The sequence below is a fragment of the Vespa crabro genome, chromosome 8, assembly GCF_910589235.1.
Source record: "Vespa crabro chromosome 8, iyVesCrab1.2, whole genome shotgun sequence".
NCBI classification, from domain to species: Eukaryota; Metazoa; Arthropoda; class Insecta; order Hymenoptera; family Vespidae; genus Vespa; species Vespa crabro.
Window position 1 is genome coordinate 6,194,525 of NC_060962.1, and position 17,434 is coordinate 6,211,958.

At 26.9% G+C, this 17,434-nt stretch overlaps 3 protein-coding genes across 7 annotated transcripts; 1 reads left to right on the forward strand and 2 right to left on the reverse strand.

Moving 5' to 3' along the window:
• The first annotated feature begins 1,685 nt into the window (after positions 1-1,685).
• LOC124426040 lies at positions 1,686-17,345 on the forward strand. 2 transcript variants are annotated; one of them, XM_046967256.1, is made up of 5 exons: positions 1,686-2,621; positions 14,548-14,690; positions 16,440-16,619; positions 16,692-16,857; positions 16,937-17,345. In XM_046967256.1, exons 2-5 carry the CDS (start codon positions 14,579-14,581, stop codon positions 17,136-17,138), a joined length of 660 nt encoding a protein of 219 aa, XP_046823212.1. In that variant the 5' UTR covers positions 1,686-2,621; positions 14,548-14,578; the 3' UTR covers positions 17,139-17,345. The 2 variants fall into 2 exon arrangements, with proteins under 2 accessions (XP_046823212.1, XP_046823211.1); XM_046967255.1 differs by lacking the exon at positions 1,686-2,621 and adding an exon at positions 12,866-13,828.
• LOC124426036 (protein croquemort) lies at positions 2,413-9,376 on the reverse strand. Of its 4 annotated transcripts, none has more exons than XM_046967250.1 (9): positions 9,173-9,376; positions 5,534-5,669; positions 5,293-5,456; positions 5,088-5,229; positions 4,805-5,008; positions 4,529-4,740; positions 4,160-4,454; positions 4,022-4,095; positions 2,413-3,947 (listed from the first exon to the last, which is right to left on the reverse strand). In XM_046967250.1, exons 2-9 carry the CDS (start codon positions 5,648-5,650, stop codon positions 3,668-3,670), a joined length of 1,488 nt encoding a protein of 495 aa, XP_046823206.1. In that variant the 5' UTR covers positions 5,651-5,669; positions 9,173-9,376; the 3' UTR covers positions 2,413-3,667. The 4 variants fall into 4 exon arrangements, with proteins under 4 accessions (XP_046823206.1, XP_046823207.1, XP_046823204.1 ...); XM_046967251.1 differs by lacking the exon at positions 9,173-9,376 and adding an exon at positions 7,487-7,676 and having other exon boundaries at positions 2,413-3,752; XM_046967248.1 differs by lacking the exon at positions 9,173-9,376 and adding an exon at positions 7,487-7,672.
• Positions 10,074-12,154, reverse strand: LOC124426039 (intraflagellar transport protein 57 homolog). Its single transcript, XM_046967254.1, has 7 exons — positions 11,709-12,154; positions 11,343-11,624; positions 11,114-11,279; positions 10,909-11,017; positions 10,632-10,828; positions 10,426-10,570; positions 10,074-10,353 (listed from the first exon to the last, which is right to left on the reverse strand). Exons 1-7 carry the CDS (start codon positions 11,864-11,866, stop codon positions 10,187-10,189), a joined length of 1,224 nt encoding a protein of 407 aa, XP_046823210.1. The 5' UTR covers positions 11,867-12,154; the 3' UTR covers positions 10,074-10,186.
• Positions 17,346-17,434: the final 89 nt, after the last annotated feature.

Consider the following 17,434-nt stretch of genomic DNA (forward strand, 5'->3'; position numbering starts at 1 on the left):
TTATCGACATTAAACCAGTTAATTAATATTAAACGATGATAAATTAGAAAGGAACATACATAAATACATAAATCTGTCTGACACAGCATATTAAGTACTCCATAATGCAAATGTGAAAAATCGAAGTCATTGTGTAATCAATTTAATAACTCGACAAACTCGGATCAACTTTTAATTCTATTCAATCTTTTATACAAATATAGACATTATTTGATCCTAAAGAATTTGTACAACTTAAAACTAAATCCTCTTTGAAGAAGCTTTTCATAATCCATATCCCTGTTATTCGATAATAAATCTACACATACAAAATTTTGATCACTTTATGTTTACTTCAGAAATTTAAAGTTTTCTTGAAAAGAAAATAAATTTCGAAGATATAACTATATTTCATTGAAAACTAGATAGCCGGAATTAATTAAAAGTTTTTTATCTTTTGTATAAAATAAAACGCGTTATAGAGGGATGCATTTAACAGGGATATAACAAATTATTCGATCTTTCATTAGATCAATAAAAATTTTCTATAATCATTTAAAAATATATCCTATCTAAAATACCTCTTCAAATATAAATCGATAATTTAATAAAACCCTCATTCTTGCAATTTCTCAGAATTCTGTACTTTCCATATTTAATATTAGAACTATCAACAATTATTTCGATATATTGAAATATGCATATATATATATAGACATCTCAGAAAAAAAAAGGAACAAGAAAAGAAAAAAATAAATAAATTGATAAATGTATATAATAGAAGAATGATAATGATACCTTGTAATAAAAATTTGAATAAATGACTTGAAACTGGTTTCATCTTAACTACTTGATAAATGTAACGTTAAAGTATTATACTATTCTATTCTATTATTTTCTTGTCTTTTTTTCTTTTTTTTTTTTTTCCTTCGAAGAAAATTATTTAATACAATCCCTACATAATTTCATTAGAAACGGGATTAACTGTTCGTAAGTTTTTCGTTCGTTGCATAAAACGTGCCTAGAAAAAGTGAATAAATATTATTTTAATGGTAAAGTTCAAGCGCAGTAGCGTTTGCGTGTGTGCACGAAAGTTATGAATGATGGATCGTTCTGTTTACAAAAGGTAGCGCGCATCGACCATATGGAAATAGAAGTCGTGCAGACGTCATGATTAATATGATCAGAACAAACTCCTCTGGAATACTAGATGCTGTTAAAAAAAAAATATACGATCTGATGTATGTGTACGTCTACGTGTAAAAAATAATATTGAACAACCACTCGTTCAATCGTTCGCCATTAAATCGTATATAGATACAATGATATTTTTCGTTTCAGTTTTAAACTTTTTTATTAAAATCTAAAACTTTACCGCGCTGATATATCTCCGGAAATAATGAATAATTTATGATTATTCATTTAGCATTCCTTTTTTTCCTATTATACCGTATTATGATATATGATATATAGCTGTATAAAATGTACAGCGTTGTATTTTTAATTCGCTATATTATCGACAAATGGTAATAATATCGATCGAATATATGACGTTTTTATTTAACTACGGATAACTAAATACTCTACAATCGACGAAAATGTTGACAATATTTTTTTTTCTTTTTTTTTTTTTTTTTTTTGTTAATACAACGTCTTTATGCAAACGTTTATAAATATTTTTATTACTAATCAAAAGTTATCTTTTAGAAAAATTCTATTTGCTTAGTACATTGAAAAATAATACAATATTACAAAATGGCAGATTATTAAAAATTATCTAATTATTATTATGACGTTATATATTATTTGATTATTATTACGAATATGAAATTACAGAGCTACGATGTTTACCGCTTGAAACATAACAGCAGACTGATCGTTTATTACCTATCGAAGTCCTTCAAAGCTTGTTTCTCCTTTATTGTGTTTATATGACTAGCGTTCAATGAAAGCGAATATTAAAATTCATACGGAATGAAATATATACGATTGAAATTATTTTATTTCAATGATTATGTAATCTTTCAATGAGAGCGCAAAAATAATTAACTCGAATTCTATCAAATTCATTAAAAATTTCTCTCTAATGACACGCACGCGTTCGAATAAAATTTAACATTATTTAATACCAAAAGAGATGATAATTATTATAACGTTTAAACGATTAATTAATTTAGATGTTAATTTAAATATTAATACGCTTCTACTATATAAAGTTTACATTGTTAAAATAAATAATATGTATAATAATTATAAAGAATGTACAACTAGATCTACTTATGTGATAGCTGAATTTTTACTCTCTCTCTCTCTCTCTCTCTCATATTGATTTCATAATTAAATTTCGTACAAAATAACGTTTTTGTAAAATCGATCCAAAAATCAATAAATACTACGCAACAATGAAGAAGAAAAGGACAGAGTAAAAACAAGAACGAGTAATACGTTTAATAAAAACAAATACAAACGTTTGACCGACCGCGACATTTATCGATCCAGTCTAATCTTCTCTCGCATCCCGACAAGTAAACATCGAAGCTCCTCTTTCCTTCTCTACGTCCAAGATTTAACAATCAATATTTAATTATTATTTAAATATTACTAATTTCTCTTGAGTGGAGTACTTGGGCGAAACATTTTCCGTAAGTAAGAACAAATCGATCTCGATTTCGATCCTTTCGTTTTCGTTGAAGTTACATATACTATGAACGATAATAAAAATGATGAACAGTCTTAATAGATAAATTAAAACTAGCACATATTTCAGTCGAAAGTAATTGAAAATGATTCATCAACGAATTTAGAAAGACCACCACTCTATCGATCCTTTTGATTAATTTTTTAAATGAAAAAATTATTTGAAAAGTAACAAATGTAGACATTTATATTTCAATATTTCGAATAATTTAATTATATTCATTGTCGTATGAGTATCGCCGCAAATACTTCTTTATTCTTAACAATTGATAATAACATGTATTAAAAACAATCGAATTAATAATATTTCGTCATAATCATTATTTAACAAAGAATTGTTATTTTATTCAGTACACACATTATACTATAATAAACAACTCTCTTTATATTTTTTAATTAAACTCTTGCATATAAACATTAAAAGCACACTTGCTGTTTATCACAGATATTACGGTGACTGAAGCACCAAAGTGTACTGTACTTGTAACAAATTTCTCATAGATAATTTTATTATAACATTTTAATTCCTAAACGTCATAATATTTATTTTCATAATTTCCATACCTCTGTATTATTTATGTAACTGTATATATGTAACATTTGAATATGATTCTTTTCTACATACTAACTAGCTAACATTGTTGCGTCCATATATAGTCTTTAGTAATTGTATATTCTGTGGATAGATTTTTATAGTTTAATAATAGGCACTTCATTATCGCTCTAAAGGTTTTAACATTTTAACATTTTATAGTTAACAAATTGATTATTAACGATCCACATATATGAGTATATTAAATTACTATTATAGCCATAAATCAGAGGTACGAAACTATTATAATATATAAGATAATATTAAAATATGCTTTTAGTTTAATAAAAAAAAAATATATATATATATATATATTTTTTTTGATAGTAAAAATATGCTTTTTGCATACAAAATAAAGCTGGATTATAGCTTTAATACTTTTACTATTTCTATTTCTAATCAAAATGTTGATCTTTCATCAATTCTATCGACTTGACTTGTACTATTTCTAGGTAATAGTACTTGGTTTTCTTCTGTGTGCCATCTTTGACGAACAAAAACAAAAAGACCAATGAAAGTTATTAAGATTCCTATACCAGTAATACCGATAGAAGTAACAAGTCCCAATGATGGTAATATATGTAAAAATTTAACTTGATTAACATAATTGGGAGTTAAATTAGCTTCTTGTGTAAACCACATCATAGGCATATATGTTTTTCGTACATATTTAAATATACTGAAAATCAAATTATCTCATATAGCACTATTAGGATTAATTAATCTGTAAAACTTTATGAAAATATTGTTTACCTCATTTCTTGAATTGACTCCACCATAAGATTTAATTGTAACTGTGCTTTCACTTGCAATGGCACACCAGTTTTCTATAGAAATTTAGTTTGTTAAAATTATAAAACTTATACTTTAAAAAATATAAAAGATACTTACTGGTTCAATGATTACAAACGACTCATGCTTTTCTTTAGAAGGTTCCAATCCTTTTACTGCTTTCCCGTAACTATTATCTGCTAAATAGAAATGTGGCAAACTAATAAAAGCTGGTGCTCCATATTTACATTTTGACACGTCTAATACTCCAGACGGTTCACATGGTTTATTCTTACAATAACATTTACGTGACTTAACGTTATCACCATTATCTAACGTAGTTATACTGGAAATAAATTTACTACCTTCTAAGCCTTGGTATAGAGATTCATTTTTATATGTCAATGTTACATACCTATAATAGTTTTGATTGTAAAAAAAAAATACAATTGATAATTTAACTATTATTAATTAAGCCTATATACGTACGTGCAAATGTCAGGTACAAATATATTTGCAGTTTTATTATTATCCAGAGGTGGCCACAAATCTCCATTTGTACCATCTATTATCGCACAAGAATCTTTGTAATAATTTGTTTTATTTACAAAATTCCACTCTTTAACAATTCCCATTTCATATATATTATTTGTTCCAGTTAACATATTGAATGTTCCGTCATAAGTGTCTGAATTATTTCTCTAGGAGAAAATAAATGAGTAATCAGTAATATTCTTTATCATACACATAATTCATTGTACACACCTGATAAAACCAGCCAAATTTAGTAAAGGGTATAATTGATAAGTTCAACTTTTTTGCTATAACAAGTAACTTATCTTCATAACCATCAAATAGGAGTTTACCAACAGTCTGTGTCATTGCTAAATTTTTTCCTAAACTTTTTATTATTTTATCAGAAATTTCACGCATAAGTGTAGACTTACTTTTCATCATTTGTCCCAATGTCTATAATTAGATTTGAATGTATTAAAAATAAATGATCATCGGTTATAATAAAATTAGAATAATTTCTAATAAAACTTACTACCACAACTGGATCTAGATTAGTTACTTGATCTGTCAATTTTCCATTAGATAAACTTTCATCAAAATACCATACTTTTCTTCTTTGAAATGTTATAGTTCCATTGTCATTCCAGATTTGGTTTACTTTATAATCAACTTCTCTGTAAATTTGATATTATAATGTATCAGAACTAAATATATAAAAAAATATTCTCTAAATGTACCTAAATACATATGGTCCCATTTCAACAAGTACTGGTTTTATATTGAGAGGATGATTAAAGACATCAGGATTAGTCCAATTGAAAAAATAAAATTTGAGATACATTGGTATAGGTGTTTCCTTCCAAAGATTATAAATAGTCGAAGTTGGCGTCAATGTTAGTTCCTGAAAAAAGATTTTAATTAATAATAACAAACATTATCTATACAAAATTATTAAGATTATCTGTATATAAAACTTACTTTTAATAAGAACCAATTAAAAATGGAAGACCAAAATGCTGCTGCAATTGCTCCAAGCAATAATAATATCAGACCGATGATAAAGATTAAAATAAATTTTATAGAAGATTGCTTCATCTTTGTTGCTGGTATGATGCTGAAAGAAAATTCTAATAAGATGCTTTTTCTTTTTTTTTTTTTTTTTTTTTTTCATATAATAAGACTCCATTATAAAATTATCTAATAAGATAATATGGTAATGACAATGTTATACTTTAATCATAAATTTATTAGCTTACATATGCTCATCGAAGTCTTCCTCAGTATATAGATTTGTTATTGATTCTATAGACATAATTAAAGTTTGTTTTTCTACGGTATTACAATGTAATTCACTTAAAGCTCATTCAGATTTAATTAATCATATAAATAGAAATCTTTAATCAAATATCAAGAGAAAAATATCATTTATAAATATGTACATAATGTGGACTGTACATATGTATTACACACAGTATGTCAAATGCGAACCAAAATAATCATTACTTATTACTCATTTTAGATATATGACTTATAAAAATGATATGCTTTGTATAGATGAAAGAGTATTACAACAATTTAAAATAGGTTAATATTATTTCCAACATAATTGTTATTTCTTGTTATATAAAAATGCATAACTTTAAAATAAAAGAATTTAATTTTCAAACTTCTAGTACTGTAATAATGCATTGTTAATTACATAATCTACAACTCTCACAAAAATATTTATTTACAACTATAGCAACTGTATTATACAGGTGCTTTTAATTCCGCGTATGAACGATAGCATGAAAGATGGCGCTTTGATAGCGTGAATATTCATACAGTAAAAAAAAAGATCACATATGACGCATTTCATTCTCTTTTTTTCATAGTCGTGAAATCATCAATCGTGTCTCTTATTAAGCTATTTATATGAGTAGTTACTTCATAGAATTGTTTTATCATTAATCGTAACTATATTTGTATAATAATTCATAAATATACTAAAGAGAAAATGTAATTGTAATTCTTATTATCTGAAAATATATTTTCAAATATATATTATAATTTTCTAAATTTTCGAATATTTTTATGATAATTCAATTGTGACAATCTGTTTTTCGATGATCATACTATACATATGTTTAATAACCTATCTTTCCAAGTCGAAAATAAATATTACTCGAAGAGATATTAAAAATATTTAACTTTTTTTTACACATTGTAATACGAGTATTGCCGTAGCATAATATTAGACAAAAAAAAATCTATCCTTCCACCCAATACGTGATCTTTTTAAAATTTGTTTTTTTTTTTACTTTTTTTTTTTAAATAAATTTATGTCTATCAAATTTTCATAGCTCAATATTCATAGCTCATATTTAAATAGAAGAGAGAGAGAGAGAGAGATACACCATTTTTATCATGCGATAAAAGTTCAAGATATACTTTTACCGATGATAAGAATTCTTCAGATTTATATAAAAGAATAAAACGAAAACAGATAAGACTGCTGACAATAGTATCAAAATTATTTCAAGGATATCGAATATGATTAATGAACATATTTCTTATGTGACAGTATGCTACGATTGATATAATTTTTCTTTTTTACAGATTGTTTTAATGAAACATAAAAGTGTTAAAAAAAAATATTGTAATAATATCATCACGACATCATTGTCGATATTAAACGATCAATGTGATAAAATTATACAAATGATATTTTTTTTATACTTACAATGCAAAAACATTTTTAAACAGTTATCCATCGTAATTCATTTAATTTCCTAAAAATTATAATTGTTCCGCAATTATTCCTTGAATGATAATCAGCATTATATATACATAATAATGCTGATTGATATGTAATATAATACAAGCAATATGCGTGCAATGAATCATGATTTTATTTTACATGTAGATTATAACCGAAAGAGATAATCTTACTAGACAAGCGACGTAACTTCCTCCCCGCTCCTGGTTTTCATCTCCAATTGATCACTATTCATTTTTAAAGAATAATAAAGAAATTGCACAGCTTTATTTAAAAGAGAAAAATTAACCGGAACGAGGTTTTATTCCGCACGGCTATAAGACGATAACTAATAGAGATGCGAGCTAAAATTTTTCTTAAACATTAATACTTCTACGTTTGTCATGTCCCATCGTAAAAATATTGATCGAGAAAACTAGTTTTTCTTTTAACGCATACATATAATCTATAATCTTTGATATGATTGGCATAATGCGTGTAAAAGAATTCATAAGGAAGAAATGCAAAAAAAGAAAAAAAAAAGAAGAAAAAAAAGAAACCTGTAATGGCAAACGATTGTTATAATAATTATTATATCCCGTTCAAAGTACAAAATTATTCAAATTATCGAAAAGTATAAAACTATGACTAATCGTAAAAGATAATTAATGTAGATATATAAATTATTCATTTTAATTAATGATGATCTTTGGAAATACTAATTCGCTCCTATTTAAAGGTCTTTGTTTGAATAATCTTGATTAAATGTTTATCTTATTATCTTTCTTTATGCATTATAGTTAATTTTCATTGTTTTCAACTGAAGCAAATCGCAAATATTATTTATAATTCATCGAATTATCTCATGGATGTACACCTCCACTTTCTCTGTTCGTGTCTCTCTCTGTTTCTTTCTCTCTCTTTCTCTCTCTCTCTCTCTCTCTCTCTCTCTCTCTCTCTATTTATATTCTGTCTCTTTCTTTCTCATTCATAAACATACTTTGACAAATCAATGATTCCCTTTTCAGAATATAAGAATGGAATAATTTTTTTTAATCTTTTTATCGCACGTATATATTTTTATATAACTTTATCTTAATATTTTTACTTTTTCGTGTTAAATATGTCGTTATATAGCAAAGTGAAAGCACGGAAAAGTTTTCTTTGTATGTGTGTAAAAGAGATATATCTACTCCTTACTTATATGGATACACATATTTGCCACAAAAAGTCACGTATCCTATGCAATAAATAAATTATCATCTCGACAGAGAGAGTGAGAGAAAGAGAAAGAGAGAGAGAGAGAGAGAGAGAGAAAGAGAGAAAGAGAGAGAGATAGAGATAGAGTGATAGTGAGAGAGAGAGAGCCAGTACAATATTAAAATGCAGATAATATGTTAATTATTATTAATATAAATATTAATATTTTATGTATTACTAAAGAAAATATACATATAATAATAATGATTATAATAACAGAATGAATAAGTTGTAAATATAATATTATATTATATACAGAGAAAGAGAGAGAGAGAGAGAGAGAGAGTCCATTCATTTTTTTTAATTTTTTATAAACAATCATTACCGACAATTATTGCGAACAATTGTGAAAAGTTGAAAATCTATAATAATTAAAAGTAACAATAATAATTATATCATAATAAATATTTTCATATTTTCGCCCACAATAACAATCGATTACATTATTATGAACAAATTTTCATTATAACGATTTTACATTACATTCACAATGTTTTTACAATCGTAAAATAAATAATTTTCTTTGTTCTTAAAAAATATTATAAGAAAACTTAATGAACGGTAAAGAAACGTAAGAAAAATATTTTTACAATTATAAGAATGATCTGTGAAATAAATACCTGTTGAAAAATTGTCTCGTCGTAATACGATAATGATGATTTTAATACTGTCGATATAACGTTGCTCATTCGCTAATATTTAATATAATCCGTTTTTAAGAATAATTAAACGAAAATATTCGATACGGCAAATACGACAGCACGTTGCTTTCCACAGCGACTTGACCGCGCGAACTTTCATCCGACGACTACGCACAATCTACTCTAAACGACTTGATAGGTAGAGTAGGGATTTCATGGTAGATTAAAATATTTTTGAATTTTCGAAATAAGTGGAGGGGAATTTGTATAACTGTCCGTACTAGACCGACCGATCGATTTCTTCAATTTTATTAAACGTTCCTAAGCATTTATTAATACTATGTTCTATTTTTACAAATAAACAACAATGTGTAAAATATTTTTATTAACATTAATAAAACTTAAAACTGATAGAGGAAGGAAGAAAAAAACAGGTATGTTAAATACGAATGAAAAGAAAAATTAAAAAAAAAAACATCTTTTGAGTATAAAAACGTCTCATCGTTAATGAAAATATTTTATAAACCGGTTTTAATGCTTTTCAACATCACTTTTTCATTTCAATGAATTTAAAAAATACAGATCATACATTATTCCATGTTAATCAATAATACACAAAATCAAAATTCTCTGTGATATTGTTAGAATTATTTGATAGATGATATTATTTGTTTTATCATATAAATTTTTATTATTCATCCAATGATTTTCATTTGCAAACGATAAATATTTTAGATAAATAAATTCAACGAGGTGTTTATAATATGATAATTTTAATATTTATATTAAATAAATATGCTGATATATATTCTGATATAAATATTTATATTTTGGTGTAATGTTTTTATATTATTGCAAACTCTAAACTATATTAAATATTTGTTGAACTACATATTATTATAAAATATCACACAGTGGACGGATTGGTAATCAATAAAATAATTTTGTTATATATAATGATGAAAATATTTCAGTTATAAAAAGATGATTCGTTTAAATAATTACAGTGCTACTAGTACTATTCATATCCTCTTGAAGTTGTGTACGATCTCTTACTCTTGCACACATCAGACTATATTCTAATACTCCTATGCGAATGTTCATTTCAGATATTTCATTCTTCATTTTTGTGATAGTTTTCTTTATATTTATCAATGGTGCTATGAAACAAATAATGATTATGTAATTATTTCCTTTAAAAATTTACAATACATTTTATAAAATATAATTACTTCCATCAGTCATACTAGATCCTCTCTCATCCATTTCCTTCTTCATGTGTTCTAATTCTTCTGTCAATTTATTTAATACTCTTGTTCTTTCTGTTACACCACCGCTTACATCTCGATATTGTTCCTTAACTTTTGATAAATCATCCTAAAACGAAGTAAAACTATATTAATAAATAATAACGTAAATTTTATTTTTATATATTAACCTGAAGTATCCTATATTCATTTAAAATAGGCTCCAGTTGTCTATTTAAATAAGTTTCCCTCGTTTTAATCTTATCTAATACGTTTGTTATTTCAAAATGCAGCTTATCTAATTGCCCTTTAGTACCAGACAAATTTGTTGTAATATCTGAACGTAGTTGTTTCATTTGATCAATATGTAAACGCCAATCTCTTGAATCTATAAAGAAAATATTATTGTATTATCAATTAAATATATTTATTTTATCATTAAGGATATTTTAAAAATATAATCCTTACCTGTTTTTACAGTTACTTTTAATTGTGGTAGAACTCTTTCTAGCTCCAATTGCCACTCTTCCCTATTTGTTTTGGACTCTAAAATATTTTCAGGCTTGTACATTTCATTCTAAAACAATTTTACAATTATAGATATAATATAAATTATTACAGACAATAAAAAATTTAATGCCATATCTGAAATAAAAAAAAAAACATAATTAACCATATTCTGATTATAAAGTTTTGTTATATCATCAACATGTAAAATATCATCATCCTCCTCATCGTATTCAGCCATCATCTCTTCTTCGACTTTCTCTAAAATTAATTCTGCATCATCTTCTTCTATTTCCGGTTCAGGTGTTTCTTCATCAGGTATAATTTCTGCTCTATAAATATAATATGATATAATTTCTAAGATGATATTAATATAAATGATACTTGAACCTTACTTTTTCCACTTAAACTTTTGCACTTTTATAGCATTATCTGCCAGATTATCTAAGACATAGATAGCATGTTCTCCAGTTCCTTGTTTTAATTTATTTGGTGGAAATTCAACTGGAATATCAATTTCTCTAAGATAATCCAATATCAATGATATTGTGGAATTAGGATCATCAGATTCTTGTGGAGATTCAAAATCTTTACCAGCTTTTCTAATTAACCATGCAGCCAAAGAAGTAAATGTATAAAATTGTTCTCCTGGATTTATTGGTATGGCAAAATAATGCCTATATAATATTCAATGATAATTTGAATTAGTATTTATTTATTATAAAAATCACACATGTAAAACTTCACTTACAAAATCTTACCTAGTTATAGGTTTCATTTTTAATTCTTGTACAAATTCAATATCATAATTTAATAATTTTAATTTCTCTAATAAATCTTCCATTCGAATATATACAACATACAAAGCGGATAAAGCTGATTCATCTTCCAAAACAATTTTTAAATTATCTCTAAACATTTTTTTAATAATAATCTTTATAATTAAGGCAAAATATTATATGATAATCACAACGTTGACGTAAAAGTTTATATACGTGAATTATTTATTGACAATTTTACGTTAATATCAACGTTTTTATTAATATTAATGAAATATTACGTTTACACAATAGGAAACTTTTTTTACACAATACGAAAATATTATTAATTATGTCTATTGTCCTTTTTTTGATACTACAAACAAGAAATGAGAAGAAACATTCATTTCGACAAAAAGGAAATAAACAATTTACGATGCACTTGCGCATTCTTATAATTTCCTTTTTTTAATTATCGACTGAGTATTACCTTATTTTATCGTACATGGTAATATAAAAAAAATTTTTTCATAAAGTTTAATATTTACCGTCAGTAGATAAAGAAAAACACTATTGAATACAATCATTAATACAATCATTAATTATCTGTTGTGAATAAATTATACAAAGTACAATATGTCCGTAAATATAACAAAAATTTAAAAGGAATATACTACTTGATAGTATATATCTATTGATAATATATCTATGTAATTACAATTATTTATTTTAAATGAAGCCAAAACATTCTTTTATCTAAAGTGATATTTAATTAAGATTATTCGATAATTTTATATGGCCATTTCACGAAATATTTAATTTATACGAAGATAAAAGATAAGAAGTAATACGTATAAATAAAATATTACGTTATTGTAAACTATAAGAAAAGATATCATAAAAGCTGTGTTTTTAGGTGACCTACATTGCATCTATAAGTACCATTACACCTAACGGTACTTTGAATATAAGTTTCCAATCGTTCTCACGATCCACCTCATTTAAAAACAAAACTAAGAAAATATCTCATTTAAATTATAATATTTATATATAATATTATAATATTTATATAAACATACATAATAGAAATTTATTTTAGAATTTATCTCTATTTTTGTAAAACAACAAACGATGATTTTAACAAATGGAAAATAGATAAAAAAAACTTTGTTTTTGCCTTCCTTTGGATGTTCGCTGAATCCGTCGTTAGTTGCGAAAATAATGGAAAGAATGTTACCTACTTAAAATTCCAAAAGCATCTAAGCGAAAGTTCAGGTTTCTTAGGGAACGATTGTCAAATATAGGATCAAGCAAGTTAAACACACACACACACATATATATATATATATATGCATACCCGATGTATCAACTACACTACGTTAATTTTTTCGGCATATGCATCCTTTTCTTCCGGGAAATACTTTCCCTATTTCCCTTCCAAAGGAACTTTCTTAAAATATTTTTCATATTCCCCTTATTAATTTTAATGGGATACACCGGTAATTTATATAATGTATTCCGGTCATTTTTAATTAACAATGAAGAATCTAACAACTCCCGAGAAAAAAAGCGCGAAATTTGAATTTGGCATTCTTCCAGTATGCATTCTTCATTGAAGAAGATAAAAAAGAAATTTAAAATAAATAATAATATAAGAGGAAGGAACGAAAAAGAGAGAGAGAGAGAGAGAGAGAGAGAGAGAGAGAGAAAGAGAGAGCTGACAACTTTTCCTAACTGTGCGCGAACTTTCGATAAAGTGTCAGAAAGGGTCGACGGGGAAAGAAGGGGACGGGGGAAACAAATTAAAGAAAATTCAAAGATCATTGAAAAGAAAAGTATTCGTTTAAAGAAATTGATCGTATTAAAGAATATCGATGAGAGTGAGATTCACCGTGGTGTACGTTTAATAAGAGAAAGAAGTAGTGGGGGAAGGAAGGTAAATTGAAAGGGAGACCGGACATGTCGCGTCCCGCTTGTAAGACGAAAACGAGAAGGTATCGAACTCGGTCGACCACCCGTCGAAAATGCCTCTACGAGATCGTAAAAGTGCCGCGTGTCCTCTATTGTGTATATATAGAGGTACCACGAAGAAACCATTGCAGTTCTTCAACGAACGTTCTTAGGTGAGCATCAAGAGAGATTAACTTACTTCTCTGTCAATCTTTATCTTTTTCTTTTTTTGTTTTCATATTTTCTTCTTTCATATTTCTCTTCTTCTTCTTTTTTCTTTTTGTTATTTTCTTTTTTTTTCCATCAATCAGTTCTCGCCAATTTTTTCTCAATTAGTCCGACTAATTAGAACGTTTCCGGATAATTTTCAATTTAATATTTTGATATTCGATTGTTGTTCGTTTCGCATTTTAATAACGCAACATTTCCTTTCTTATTTTTCTTTTTCTTTTTTTTTTTTTCTTTTCTTTTTTCTCTTTCTTTTTCTGTTCCATTCTCATCAAGTACAAATGGAGAATTGTCGTCTGTGTTGAATTGTCGCTCTTTGGTACTTTAGAATCGTGAAACCGGTTAAAAGGAAAGTCGCTTCTTCGGAAGTAAGGGCATTTGTAAACGACAGGTATAATGATCGAGTATCAGTTTTTTATTTTTTTGTTACCGATCTTTTCTTTTTTTTTTCGTTCTTTTTTTTTTTTCTTTTTGAATGTTTCTTTCGCGGTACGATTTTAAATAGAGAAATCGAATTACGAATACAGACTGTGCGATGATCAACTTTTAATTAATTGATTACTTCTGAATTTAATTTGTTCTTGTAATGAAAACAAAACAGACAAACAAACAAACAAAAAACAGAGAAAAAAAGGACACAAAACAAAACATTAATTATTTGCAGATTCATTCTTCGACTCGTAGGACAGAAGAAAATGATAAAGTTTCTTCTCCTAGGTGTATTCGTGGCCCTATCGGCTGCACAATTTCAGCCCCAACCAACTGGAAGGATTCTAGAACCACCCATACCGGCATTGTGCGCGCAACGTGAGTACTCTTAAATATTTTTACAAATATTTAAACGTTTGTATGAAAAAAAGAAAAAAAAATAACTTAACTTTTCCATTGTTTACCGATAATTTATTGATACGAAATCAGCGTTCAAAGGAACGATCTTCTGTAAAAGAAAAAAAAAGAAAAAAAAATCGTATGCAATCTCATGGGATTACTAAGCTATAAAAATATTATCAATGAGAAAAAAATGATACGATAGAAAAAGAATATTAAACTCTTTACAACCTGTAAAAGGGTGTGGCCTTGTAAGAAGGTCAAGGTCTCTACCTGTTTCAAACAGGTTAAACTAAGTCCCATATCCTCTGGGTCACAATAATCTCTAACTGTCGTTCCTTTTTAAATTAGAAATAGAACATGAAATATTAGAATAAACATATTTTTCTTTTATGCTTCTTAACTTAAAAATAATTTGATAAATATATCAGATATAAATATGCAAAATCGTATGCGTGCACGTTCCAGCTCAACGAAATGTGTGTTAATTGACGGAAGAAGGATACACAAATGAGTTTCTCATTGATATCAACACTTTTATAGAAAGTATGTACGACTTATCTATGTATGTATTGGTATGAACAATGTTACGCGTCCTGAAACGCAAAAGAATTTGAATTTATAATGTTATCGCGACTATATATGGTCAATGTATGCCATCGAGGAATGTCAAATAGCACTTTCTCCTCCCTCCTACTTTACCTGATGATTAACAAGATGACGAAGTTAAAGGGCGTTGACGTGCGTATCATCATATGCAATATCTCTTCATACTTCACTTTCCAAAAATGCAAGACCTCGATTTTTCGATCGATCAGTTAACGATGTTCCACATTTTTGATGAATATTCTACGATAACTTATCAAAATTTAATACAATGTAGCCTATGAATATTATTTTTAAATTTAATAAAATTCGCTAAGACATAAAAAAACAAAGTTAAATGAAAGGAAATGAAAAAAAATTTACATTGGAACTTTTTTCTTTCTCTTTTATTATATTTTCTTGTATTCTTTTCCGTTTACTATTGTATCGTTTAATTTAAAGAATGAATCTTTTTTTTTTTGTTTATATATGACATACCAAAAGCATATTGATATATATAGTTAAATAAAAAGATACCGGTAGTTAGTGCTACATTAACATTTATGGTATCGAAACACCGTGGAAAAGAAATACTCTTATCACGTATTCCGAATGCAATTTATGGAAGACTTTCTTATTCTTTATTTGGGAAAGTAGTTCCACAATTAGCATAGACCTTACAGTGCCAATGCCTAGGTCGTGACTATAGACTGGGAGGTCACAAAAGACGACACTAATTTCGCAACTTTCACTTTAGAAGAGTTAATATTTTCGTCGCGACGCCTTTGTTTACGAATAAATAAAAAATTACGCGTATTGTTTATTTATGAAATTAATATTTTTCTTTGATTTTGTTTTTTAAAGGACACTGTAATTCAATGAACATTTATTAATCATAATTAGAAGACTTTTCCGTTTAATTATTAAAAAAAAACTTTTGGCGAAATTATTTATTATTTTTATGCGATATTGTTATAAAAAAAAAAAAACAAAAAAACACGTAATTTCGACACTAAAGCGAAATTTCTTAGAATAATTAAAAAATAATTAATATTAAACAGCAGCAAAAAAAATAAACAAGATACACAAGCACGAAGATAACAAAAATAAAACAGAAAGATATATATGAAATAATTTGTTTAGGAACAATTCACGAACGCTTTAATGGAAAGGGTTACTACTATTCGTGGGCTGATCCTAGAACAAATGGACAAGAAGTTGATTGGCTTGCCGGTAGAAATTTTTGTAGACAACGATGCATGGATCTTGTATCTTTGGAAACTTCTGCAGAAAATGAATTCATCAAGAGCCGCATCGTTCAAAGTATTCTTATTATTCTTATATACTTACGATCGAATAATGTTTAAATCTACAAAGGAACAAATTTTGTTTTAGATAAAGTGAAATACATTTGGACATCTGGTCGTCTTTGTGACTTTAAAGGATGCGACAGGCCAGATCTTCAACCGCTTCATATAAATGGTTGGTTCTGGACAGCTGAGCTGCAAAAACTTGCACCAACTAATGATCGCAATCAAAATGATTGGTCAGAGAGCGGCGGGTAAATTACAATATATAAACTTATATTTGTATTTCAGAACTGAAACATATTAATATGACATTTAATATTTTCATATCAGTATTGGCAAACCTCAACCCGACAATCGTGAGGCCATCCAAGGTGGTGCTCCAGAAAATTGTTTGGCTGTTCTTAATCAATTTTATAATGATGGTGTTAATTGGCACGATGTTGCTTGCCATCATAAAAAACCATGGGTATGCGAAGAGAATGATTCTCTTTTAAAATACGTTCGTTTTACCAATCCAAATCTCCGCGTTTAACTTTAAAATTTAAATGAAAATGTGACGAGTGGATAGACCATTATTATTTCAACTACTGTTACTCCTTTAAATTATAAGATTTCATAAGATTAAGTAACGCGACTGAATAGTGTGTAGCGCGATTATATTTATTATAACAATTACTTCATTACTAAGTACATTACTCATGTTACAGTACATTGTACAAAATATACTGATTCAAGCACATTGTTTTTTTCATACAATTTCAAAATACATGGAACATATTTGTATCAATGCTCATGTCATAGTCCATAAATATCATTAATATTTATCCT

Coding starts and splice junctions, on each gene's coding strand:
- LOC124426036 (XM_046967248.1), bottom strand. CDS start 7,548: ATGAATAGTGATCAATTGGAGATGAAAACCAGGAGCGGGGAGGAAGTT. Junction 5,457..5,533: donor TTAATTGGTTCTTATTAAAA/GTAAGTTTTATA, acceptor ATCTTTTTTCAG/GAACTAACATTGACGCCAAC. Junction 5,230..5,292: donor ATGGGACCATATGTATTTAG/GTACATTTAGAG, acceptor TCAAATTTACAG/AGAAGTTGATTATAAAGTAA.
- LOC124426039 (XM_046967254.1), bottom strand. CDS start 11,866: ATGTTTAGAGATAATTTAAAAATTGTTTTGGAAGATGAATCAGCTTTA. Junction 11,625..11,708: donor AAAATGAAACCTATAACTAG/GTAAGATTTTGT, acceptor AATATTATATAG/GCATTATTTTGCCATACCAA. Junction 10,829..10,908: donor AAAAGTAACTGTAAAAACAG/GTAAGGATTATA, acceptor TTTTCTTTATAG/ATTCAAGAGATTGGCGTTTA.
- LOC124426040 (XM_046967255.1), top strand. CDS start 13,665: ATGTCGCGTCCCGCTTGTAAGACGAAAACGAGAAGGTATCGAACTCGG. Junction 13,829..14,547: donor TCTTCAACGAACGTTCTTAG/GTGAGCATCAAG, acceptor AATTATTTGCAG/ATTCATTCTTCGACTCGTAG. Junction 16,858..16,936: donor GATTGGTCAGAGAGCGGCGG/GTAAATTACAAT, acceptor TTTTCATATCAG/TATTGGCAAACCTCAACCCG.